General features: G+C 40.0%; 1 protein-coding gene across 1 annotated transcript in view; it reads right to left on the bottom strand.

Annotated features, from left to right (window-relative positions):
• ATP10A (ATPase phospholipid transporting 10A (putative)) overlaps window positions 1-12,139 on the bottom strand; it is a 55,088-nt gene that overhangs the window by 21,541 nt on the left and 21,408 nt on the right. The window contains exons 5-11 of the mRNA XM_072135697.1: window positions 11,127-11,258; window positions 8,903-9,033; window positions 8,199-8,451; window positions 5,723-5,940; window positions 5,407-5,601; window positions 3,886-4,444; window positions 1,407-1,510 (exon numbers count right to left, since the gene is read on the bottom strand). Coding sequence (XP_071991798.1) covers window positions 1,407-1,510; window positions 3,886-4,444; window positions 5,407-5,601; window positions 5,723-5,940; window positions 8,199-8,451; window positions 8,903-9,033; window positions 11,127-11,258 — 1,592 coding nt within the window. The remainder of the gene's footprint in view (window positions 1-1,406; window positions 1,511-3,885; window positions 4,445-5,406; window positions 5,602-5,722; window positions 5,941-8,198; window positions 8,452-8,902; window positions 9,034-11,126; window positions 11,259-12,139) is intronic.

Raw genomic sequence — 12,139 nt, 5'->3', positions numbered from 1 at the left:
CTTTTTTATTTTTCACCTCAAAAATCTGTTTAAGGGCTTATTTTTTGCAAGAATGATAGCTCTTTTTAGTGGTCTTATTTTAGATTGCGTAACTTTTTAAAATCACTTTTTTAGAGCATTTTTAAAGGGCATTAATAAAAAATCATCTTTATCAGAGAGAGTTTTTTTAGGTTGTTTTTTACGGGGTTCACTTTGCGGATCTAATAACGATTCTGTTTTATTATACAGATTGTTACGGACGCAGGGATACCAAATATGTGGGGGTTTTGTGTATTTTATTCAATTGTACTGAATAAAAACTAATTTGGAGAAAATCTTATTCATTTTAGCATCACCATCTTTTTATATGCATAACTTTTTTATTTTTTGGCAGATAAATCTTGTTAGGGGCTTATTTTTTGCGAGAACAGTTGTTCTTTTTAGTGGGCTTATTTTGGAGTGCATAACATTTTTTAAATCACTTTTTAGAGCATTTTTTATAGGGTATTAATTAAAAATTATCTTTTTTCGGAACGTTTTTTGCGTTTTTTTCCTCCGGCGTTTACCGTGCGGGTCCAGTAACAATTCTGTTTTATTATGCAGATTGTTACGGACGCGGCAATACCAAATATGCGGGGTTTTTTTGTGTTTTTATGTTTTTTATACTTTATTAAGTTTTTTTATGGGAAAGTGACATTTTAGGGGCTTATATTTTTATGTATTAATTTTTTATTTATTATAATGTGTAGTGTTAACTGTTTTTGCATATTTTTACTTATACATACTTGAACTTAAACCAGTGATGCTCTGATCACTGGTTTAAGTTCAATACACTGCTCTACAATACTATTTTATTGTAGAGCAGTGTAAACTGTCTGAGCAAGCTTGCGCATGCTCAGACAGTTTACAGCCAGACCCGGAAGGGGTCTGGCTGCCATGGAGACCGGGCAGCTCCGGGGCACATGCCAGTCCTCGGAGCTGCCCGGCAGAGGATCGGATCCCCCGGTAAGCGGCACGGGGGATCCGATCCACAGCGCTTACACCCTTACACGCCGCGGTCATGTTTGACCGCGGCGTGTAAGGGGTTAACACCCGCGATCGGAGCCGGCTCCGATCGCGGGTGTTAGCGCAGGCTGTCAGCTGTACTAGACAGCTGACAGCCGCTGCTTCTGGTACCGGCTCCGTTCGTGAGCCGGTGCCAGAAGCAGGACGTTATAGAACGTCCCCGTGCGCTAAGCATCTAGCCCCGGGGACGTACTATAACGTCCTGGTGCGCCTAGGGGTTAAAAAAGGAAACGAAAATACTGAATAAAGTATATTGGTTAGATAATAGTAATCATATTTCCAATGTTAAACATTTTAAAACATTAACCATTTTCTGATGACAATTCAATCTATCAACAGAGAAAGCAACTAAAAATACTTACTCGCTTTGCTATACATAGTGTACGTAGGCCATCAACCGCATAACAGTTCAAGTAGTTTTGAGTTTTGGCTTGAATTCGTCTTTGGTACTTTCCCACAGTGCTGTCTAAATTGAAAAAAAAAAAAAAAAAAAAATACACTGTGAAACTAAGGCAAAATCTTCTGCTTGAGAAGTTAATATGGATTTTTTGATACATATAGGGAAATGGGGATTCTAAATGTGGAACACTGCTCCATGGAAAATTTATTCTATAATACTGCATTTCTGGTACCCAATAATTTGTGTGTCAATTTTAAGATCACACACATTAGAAGGAAAAGAAAAGCCAGATTGTATAATTCTGATAATGAAGAAAATAAACTACAAATTGTTGTCCCCACATCAACCCTTATCTGATCCATTGTGTGCCCTACTAGGGGATATGGTCAGTTTCATATGTATATGTGTGTTGGCAACATTGAATAATAATTTGTGCCATCCCTTAAAAATATACACACAGTTCCCCAACCTTGTGCCTACTGAGTATTACCCGGGAAGATGACTGGTCTCATTATGAAGCCATCTTTCTGCAGGAAGTACTTTTTTTGGCTTGCAAGTCCACTGCTATATGTCGGATGGCTGACCGTCCTGCTACCATCTCCCAGTGGAAGAAGCTAGTCAACCTGACCTTGCCATATAAAAATATAGTTTACAAACATCATGGCTGTCCGAATATATTCCACAAGGTCTGGGGCTCCTGGTGCTCTTCCACGTATACCCTGTTTAACGATGATAGTGCTGCAATAGGCTGATGGATGAACCTACACTTGAGGATGATGAATTAGCTATAGGCTTCTGATGAACAGACACTTGATGATGCTACTGCTATAGGCACCTGATGAACTGGCACTTGATGGCTGCCTTCTTTTGATTGGCAGCTCATTGTCTCTTACCTCAGCCTCAACAGACAGTCTGCATAGTGTATTTTGTAGTGCGCACTATGTGGGGAATTTCAGCTCTACTCACCAAAGGCAGAAAAAGTTTGAAGAACAATTTTACTGGAGGGAGGAGGCAGAGCTGGGACTTCTGCACTGCACTTTTCAACAAAGGCTCAGTGGAGCCGCTGGGGGCGGGGGTTATGCTTGGGTGAGTAATGTTTATTGTGCCTATTCTTGAGGACAGATTCCCTTTAACTAAATTCCACCCTTCTTTTAGCTAAAAATTGTTCAACTTTACTATATGCCAGGTAAGATAATAAAGAGTCCTTTACCTACATGGGGTAGATTTTGCAAATAGTATGTATTTACCTGTTTAGATTACTGAACAGAATAATTTTTATGCTGAAGTATTTACTGAAGACATGTTATGTTGAAGAACAGACCCGAATCCTGAAAATTCACAAAAAGACACCGCAGCGAGAAGTCCTGCACATCCACAGTGCACTGAGCAGGACTTGTATGGGAATGGGGGAGTTAATAATTTAAAGCCTGGGTGCTCTAGTGAAGTAGCCGGAGCACCCCAGATTAATAAGAAAGTTTTTTATAACTCTATATCTAAATTTTTGCAGCACATAGTTATAATTAAAAGTCCTGATGAACATCTTTCCTCAGGGACTACTTAATAGGACTTGTTCACCATCAACTTATTGACTCGAGTATAAGCCTAGAATTTTAATGCCTTTCAGAAGCCTCCCCTCCCCAGCAACATGCCCTGCAGCAGCCCCCCTCCCCAATGAAATGCCCAGCAAAAATAAACTCAGTACTTACCTCCATCCCCTTTTCTCTCTTGGCTTACTGCATAAGGGTGTGTTCACATGTTCAGTGTTTCGGATGCAGCTTTTGCTGTCCAAACCAGGACTGGAGTGAAAAACAGGAGGTGTAGCATTCTCAATAATATGTTCTCACCTGTTATGATCCAGACCTAATTTTGACTTCAAAAACTGCATCTGAAAAACGGTTTCATCCTAGCCTAACATTGTGGGTAGAGACAGGTCCATGCCCTCTGCCCATGTATACACTATGATGTCATCAGTGTGTGCATGGACAGAGTGCATGAAGCAGTCTCTACCCAAGTGGGGCTCTTTCAGCAAAAATTATGAAAAACTTAATACTTAAGTATATATATATGGTATATACATGTCTGTTTCCAGTACACAGAAGCACAATCCAATGGTTACAATCATGTACATTGCAGAGATGATAAATGCCACCATGTCAGCTACCCAACACCATTTGCCATCAGAGGGAATGATGGGCTGCCCATATGACTACTCTGGCCCACTAACTCTGGCCCATGCCACTGCCTTAGAGGGTTATGCTTCAGCCGTTACAGAACTTAGTGTCAACAACATAGCACAAGTGCCACATATGTGGAGAGTTGCTCAGAGGGGTTAAATCTATGATGAAGGGCTGTGAAATAGAACTTAAAAAGTGGTCTGAGTGGCTGAAAGCTGTCATTTTGCCACAGTTGACCTTTATATTATAGAAGTCAGCACAACTTACCTTTAGAACGTGGTTCAATGAGATCCAGAATAACAGAGTCTGCTCCTTTAGTGTAAACAACAACTTCATCTGTAATTGGATGTCTAACTACAATGGACATCCTTTTCCTGGTCGAGTCAAACCCAAGGGTGTGCAAGAGCTCAAAGTTTAATCTCCCCAAATTGGGCAATTCCACAGTAACCTGGTCTGCCAATCTACCAACCAGAGAAAAGTTGTATGCCCTGGCAGCATATACAAGTGCAGCTTCATCAGGACTCTCTGCTTCATAGCGCAGCTCGCCTTCATGTCCAGCTCCTGTCACTTTACTGCCCAGCTGAGAAGTCCGGTCACTCAAAGTGATCAGTGGAGAGGCGGACGGCTTTGCTTCCAGCTTGACAAAGCTACCCTCGGTTGAAGTTGAGGACAATATGCTGGACCCAAGTCTTTGCATAGATTTGCTATTGGTGAGACTCGATGAACTGCTGCTGTTTGATCCAGATGTAAGCCTGCTTGGTGTAAACCTTCGGATGAAGTCTTCAATAGTTTTAACCGGAGATTTCAGTTCAAACCGCACTCTCACCTAGGAAGATGGTAAATGTATATTTTAGCATTCACTCACATTTCTGGATTTTAAAGTATTTTATGAATCTGGGGAAACTAATGGATTTATTTGTAGGGGTCGTCTTATTAGATCATATGTGCAGCACAGAAGTAAGGCCAGGCTTGCACTATGGCAATCCGCAGCATCTGTGCATTACATTGTAACACAATGATCCTACTGGAAGCAACAGGATGTGTCTTCATAAAACTCTTTCATTGTCGATATCACAGGTTTGATTATTTCTTAAAAGGTTATTATTAATATTATTTTTTAGGATTGTGGGAAGCTACAATCCTGGAATAGAAACACACGTTTCCAAGAACTGCTGCTTCTAACTAAACACAAAGGTATGGTTACACAGATCTCCAGGGCCACTCCACACTGTATGCAGCTGTGTATGGATAAAACTGCTTGAAGATTCACTTCATCTTTTATCCACCAAGCATGTATCCCAATATGCGACATTGTTAAAAACAAATATTGATTAGGAAATCTAAAAGGCTTGTTATTGCCTCTTAGAATGTGACACTTTTATCCAGGAGACAATACAAAACAATTCTGTATGAACTCACAGTGAAAGGTGTAATGTCAAATGTAAGCGGGTCCCTCCCATATGTCACAGCCATCAAGGACATCATTGGGACAGTGGCAGCTTATGCCATGAAGTTCCCCAATCCTACCTACTAAAACTACAAAAAGAACAGAAGAGAGCAGACCTTTTCTGACCCTTTGTATTCTACAGAAAATATAATCATATGTTCACTAATGACAAAAATAATGCATTGAAGCATTTTCTGTGCCCCCACAAGTACAAGTAGTACTGAACTGTAAACTAAAGGAAGCCAAATAAAAGGGCTTTTATGTAGCCATGGAGGTTTCAGGACACAGCTGAGTCATACAGCTTCTCTCAGGTGCTCATTCTAAAGTGCGGCTACATTTACCTTCTGCCTTGGTTGATCCGGAGCAGTTACAACAACTGTGTTGCAAATAGTCAAGGCAACAAAAAAGTCAAATACATCCATCAGTTCAGGACTCAACTGGGAGAAGAGATCTTCATGGTTTCTTATTATTTTCAAGGCTTTTGTACAATCGTTGACTTTTTCTAGGAGTTTTGGGTCAGGGGTGATATCCTTTTCCTATAGGGAAAGTGCAATGCGCTTTATTTTATGAATCACGTGGTTTCAAACAAAAGAAATAAGTAACATTTTTGTCCCATAGCAATAAGTGACATGCAAATATTCTTTAAAAACCACTAACCATGGGGCTGCTGAATGCGGTGTGCTTGGAAAGGATACTAGCTTTCATAGCTTCAGCTCTGCTGCCTGTGCGGCGGTGTGTCTTGGTACTTTGACTTCTATGGACCACTTTAACACTATGATGACTGCCACTGCTGTCCCGGCGTGGGAGAGTTCCTGCTTTTGGAACATTATCCTCTTCTTCAGAGTCTATTTCCTGATAGGCAGCTAAACGCTTTGCTGTGAATTGAAATTTTGAAAGAAATGTGAATGTCAAATGTAGCTTGCATGTTAAGTTTCGTATAAGCTCCAAGTGGACTGTTCAAGATTGTTCATCAATTACAATTTACAAAACATGTCAGCCACAAACTGTAGAACTTGAGATCTAAAGTGGTCAAGTAGAACCTGATAATGTTTGTAATGACAAATCTTTATAGATAATCCCTGTAAATTCTCCTCTGAGAGCTGAATCATCAAGGGGAAAACTGTATATACTCGTGTATAAGCAGAGTTTTTCAGCACAAAATATGTGATGAAAAACCTCACCCAGACTTATACAAGAGTCAAAAAAAAAACAAAAAAAACTCACCCTCCGGCACCCGGATCCTTGGCGCGGCTCCCGATGGCTCCTTTTCGCCATTTCTTCTCTAGCCGGCTAGTGCACAAAATGATGCGGCGGTGTTGCCGCTGATATCAGCAGCGACACTGCCGCATCATAGTGTGCACCAGCCGGCAAATCCCATGCATGCGACTCTGCCGGCTATTACAGCAAAGAGAAGAAAAAAAAGAGGAGCCGCTCCGAGAATCAGGGTGAGCGAGTATTGCCTGAGGGCGAGTATTAAGCTTATTTTTTTAATGTGCTTGCCATACAGGGCACTGGCTGTATACTACAACCTCGGCTTGTACTCTAGTCAATAGGTTTTCCCAGTTTTTGGTGGTAAAATTAGGGGTCTTTGCTTATACTCGGGTCGGTTTATACAGTATGCACAATCCTTAGCCTTTTTATCTTATGCTGTGCATGAGACTTCAGATACACTGCTCAATGCAGGAGAAAGAAGGAGCCATTACAGAAAAGCATTTTTAAAGCACATTATAAAACTTTTCTTTCACAGGTTTAGTTCATTTCTTATCATGAGAGGGCTTGTTACCTACAATGTCATCTATATTTTGAAACCATAGAGGTAAACTGATGCCAGAAAGGATCTGACTGTTTGCTTTGGGATAAATTCTGGGATCAGTTGCTACTTGACGTCTCCATGTGACAGATAGAAAAGTGTAGTTTGTAGTGCTTTTCTCTCTGAAATTTTTGTGCACCAGGCCAGCAATTGTAACCTTGAACGACCAAAGGGGCAAGGCTAAAGATAGACACGATAGCTACCACACATCCAAAAAAACCATGTCATGTGCAGAGCTTACACTGCCCCATGTGGTGTCACTCATCTATATTCTAATGTATTTCATTTAAACAGTTTTATTCGCTCCAATTCAAGATCAGATCCAAAAGAAGTATAAAACTGACATAAATAGCATATATTAAGAAAGTTTAACGTGATTGAATGCATTTTATGGATGAAGGGCTACCATGAGTCTATTATCAAATGAAACCTATCTGTAAAATTTTGCACTATACACGTTCTGGAGCAGACCATTTCACCAGAGAATTAAAAACTGCTGACAGATGGAGGACAAAATAATGCACTTTTCATTGCAGAAATATTTATCGCTGCAGCAGCAGGGTCTAATAATAATGCTCTAAGCAAACATTGCCATGCCCTGACAGCGAGCGAAAAGTTAAACAGATGCCCATCTCATAGGGCGCTGGAGTGTATGTGAGAGCAACCAACAGCTGAAACATTATATTCACAGATGGCTTTGTTTTGTAGATCATCAAGGCTGCTCAGGTAGCTAAATATGCATTTGTCCCACACGCTGCATCCCTAAAGTGGGAAGCAAAATTAAGTAATTTGTCATTTAAGGTTGCCTAAGGCTTCTCTACGGTTATAGAGCGCTTCATTTATGCCAACTATCTGGTTTATCTACCACAGACAACTTGCCTTAAAGCAGTGGTCACTAAAACATTGTTTCTTTATGGACTTTTTAAAATGGTTTTTGTTACATTACGGAATGGAATCTTGTTGTAGAACTTTAGGGGCAGGGGGCGTTATTTCAAGTATTACTGAAAAACCCACATGTATAGGAAATTAGCAGTGCAGACAAGATTTAAAGGGGTTATCTATAGAACAATGCATATGACTGTAGTGCTGTGATCAGAATCCCTGTGGTGGCTGGGTAAGGTATTGCAAGCTCTGTCTCACCTCAGCTAGATGTTACAGAACCTTTACTGTTTGGGGACACTGTGTGCTTCCAGGTGACTTAGGGGGTGGCAGAAGTCAGACGCAAGCACACAATTTCCTTGTTAGAATAATAAAGAAATAAAATTAAAATTGGTTCAGTCTCTGTTCCCATTGAGGTTCACAATTTCCCTGCCTTCGACTCACCATTAGCATCATGGGAATACTCTATTCCAGAGACTGTGCATCTTCTAAATACCATTTTATTCTCCGTTAGTGTTCCAGTTTTATCAGAGAATATATACTGAATCTGCCCCAAATCTTCAGTGATGTTCAAGGCGCGACACTGAAGACGTGAATCTGTTTCTTCATCATACAGGTCCTTATCTTGGTGAATAAAATACACTTGGCAGATTTTAACAATTTCAATGGAAACATAAAGAGAGACTGGAATAAGCACCTGTTAAAAGAAAAACACATGAGATGTGCAGGGAATAAAATAGAAGTATCTAGATGGAGCTACAATGAGCGTATGAGCACAATCATGTACAAACTCTACATTATACCTTGATTCACATACAATAGGCCACATTAAAATGACGTTATTAGAGTTCGCATCATACAGCACACCATAAATGATTCATTTCTACAAACTGGAAGAACATCATTTTAATGTGACCAATTGTATGTGAATCAAATAAAAAGTATGATGTAGGGTTTGTACAGGATTGTGCTCATACTGTTATTGTATTGCTACAAAGACTTTCTCTGGTCCCAAAAGGGTTTTTGTTTTTTTCCAGAGGGATACTTTGCAAGAACAGCAAGTTGGAGAAAATCAAGTATATTTGTCAGAAGAATCTGAGATAAATCCAATTTTTTTTAACCCAAGCCTGATAGAAAGGAAATGTTACCTGAAAAACAATAATCATGGTGAAAAATAAATAAACTGCTGAAAGAAGAGGCTTGACATAATTCCCATCGTTACCAAGGACATCGAACACTGGTCTGTTTTCTCCATACTGCCATACCCAGATCGCATGACCTAGAAGTAGAGGAATAAGTTATCTCTGTACCTGGTCACGTATCGACATATATTCTTAGAGGTCGGTCTATTAATGGAAAAAGCAGAGCCTAAACCCTGAAGGAGGTCAAATTTTACCCTTCAGTACTGTATCCCCATATCCCTCCTACCATATGCCCTCACTCTATCCACATCAAGGAATATAAATTATTTCCAGAACATCTCTGGCACCATCTACCCAATTGTTATTGATGTTAAGAAGCTGTACCATCTATGTATAGATCAACATTTTCATGATATACCTTTAGATGTAAAATGAGTAATGATTTACACCAAATGAATATTTGAAAATTGTCATGAGCGACTCAAAAATATTTGAAAGGAAAAGCAGAACCTAACAAAGTCATGTGCATTTAACATGTTATACGGTAGGCTACATTGTCACCCGGTTGCAAGCCATGAAATGTAGCGTCAAGTCTGTATGCAGTATGGCCATCCAGAAATTATACAAAGAGTGAATCTTGAATGGTAAAACACATCAGGGCAGGGTGCAATTTCATTGGCTTTAGAGAAACAAATCTGTACAAATTATTTCATTTATCAAATACTTGCACAGACATGGCCGTACACCCATGAGAAAACACAAATGCCTGACTATAAATGTTCATAAAGTGGAATCCCGAAACAGAGCACATGGCTGATACAATATAGATAGGCAGGGATTATCACATGTCTGCCATTTGAACACAAAAGTCATAGCGCTGCGTTTTTTTTAAATCGATATCTAATTGGCAGCGGCCAAGAAATTTCAGAGAAGAAGAGTATCTATACCAAGATTAGTTTATGTAAAGACAACTTAAAGGGAACCTGTCACCGCTGTTAGAAAAAATTAAGTTGCGGGCAGGTTCCCATAGAGCCCTTATAGCATAAGGGCAACCTTTCTTCACCTAAAAAAATCTCTGCTCAGAAAAGAAAAAATGAACATTGATTCTCTCCCTGGTATCAACACCTCTGACGGTAAATATAATATAGAATATAATAGAATTATATACATATATAAATTGATTGTCATGCTTATCGAAATACACTATTGGGGTGAGAACAGGAACCTACCAGCGGATGTACCTTCTGGTTTTTTGCTCATTTTTATTGCAGTTTTAATTTTTTTTTCCCTGCCTTTCCAGTACACTGCATGGAATACAATTTTTTAAAAAATCGCTTTTGGAAAGAGAGGAGTACTGTAAGGCTCCAAGCTGTCACTGTGGCAAAGAGCTCTTCCAATGACATCATGGAGGACGCTGACCCTTATATAAAGATGGCAGCGTCCAGCAGCATACCAGCCACCAACCCTGGCCGTCCCAGGCAGATGTCAGCTGTGTAATACGTCCGTGAGCCCTCTCCAAACTCACACTTGTGACCACTTGAGGTATACTTTCTATGTGAGTTCATGAAGGGGTTAAACTACCAGCTCCTTCAGGTAGGGTAGGAATGGTCCTTTCTAGAATCAACTTTCTACAGAACCAGAGATACATACAGTTAGAGACAGAGGGAAATCTGAGCTGAACATAAAGATCCAGTCTCTGCCCATTTCTTTAAATTGCCTACATATCCAGGTCTATAGCTGAAAGAACCACAGGATCTAGTGGGATCTCAAATATGACATCAAAAGCATGATTCTAGGTACTACAGAACCAAAGAAAAGGCTGTCTGGATAGACGCACACCCTGCAGCCACTAAATTTGACTCCGCTTTACTTGTGGGTGTGCGATGGGGGGGATATGTCTTCTTATGAGTAATATACTGTACATCAACTATTTAAGCAATTGATATTTTTTCATTGCAAACCTTTGAGTCAGAAAAGTATACACACCTACATTCCCAGGCTCATGTCAATATCCCTGTGGATGCCATATTGTTAGTCAGCTTCCATATACATGGAAACAAAACACTACCTGACTAGTATAGCAAACAAAACAAAAACACTAAGCCCTTGTATATTCAATAGTAAAGCTTGAACAAGCTCAATGACAGCAATAGATTCTCATTTATAGCCGCTGCCTACACCACATTTCAGTACACTAAGCCGTTTGCACTTTGCATGGAACAAATCTTACCAATGGCTGAAAGCAAGCACATGACCAGGAGTATCAGCACACACCAGAAGACATCTGTATTCATCTGCCTTTCCAGCTTACTCCGTTTGTAACGTGGTCCATTGTTGTTTAACAATGCTTTCGTCTCATGACCTGCAAAAGTGAGAAACACATGATATGCATCTCACAAGGTATAACAAAAATTACTGTACAATCCAAGCCAATTCTATTCACTAGAAGAGTTTTGGCCACATCCATCTTGGGAGGTGTGAATAAATAACAGCCCCGACGCGTTGGACATCACAACTGGCGCTCTATAGCCGCTTTTTCCAATTCTTTTTTTACAGCGATCCTGGCGTGTCAAAGTTAATGAAGACCAGCATCAGGTAGTTTCACTACCACATAGTGGTAGATTTCCTTTAACGTTCATATGCAAGAAGCCTTACATAAACGGCAATGCAGTAACAGGCACTTTACTTTCAAGACATCTGTATATCTATATACAGATATAAATGCTATAGATCACTGGTGGCGAACCTATGGCACGGGTGCCAGAGGTGGCACTCAGAGCCCTTTCTGTGGGCACTCAGGCCATCACTGCAGGACAGTGACACTTTTAAAGTGACACTTCATTGGCTGTTTGGAACTGCGGGAAAAGAAAGAAGGTGTTGACAGAACTGCATTATCTTTGAAGGTCGTCCTGCTAGACCCACCATTGTTCCTGTACAGAGAGACCCTCGGGAGAAGCTATTTGCCCTCTTTCTTTCAACTGTATTGAGCACTCAGTATCTAAAAGGTTTGCCATCACGGCTATAGATCAATCTATCCATCTGTTAAATCTATAGAATTAATTTCTACCTGCCTATCCATCTCTCCCTCTATACCTCACATTTATTTATAATTCAATCCACCATCTATCACTGTTACTTACGATCCGTCCCCATCGACTTCAATATAAAAGATAACTTAATGACTAACTGACCGTAACGGATGACATTACCTGTTATAAATAAGTTTTTTTTTAACAGAAAACA

Source organism: Engystomops pustulosus, chromosome 2 (assembly GCF_040894005.1).
Source record: "Engystomops pustulosus chromosome 2, aEngPut4.maternal, whole genome shotgun sequence".
NCBI classification, from domain to species: domain Eukaryota; kingdom Metazoa; phylum Chordata; class Amphibia; order Anura; family Leptodactylidae; genus Engystomops; species Engystomops pustulosus.
This window is presented reverse-complemented; position numbering and strand designations above follow the sequence as displayed.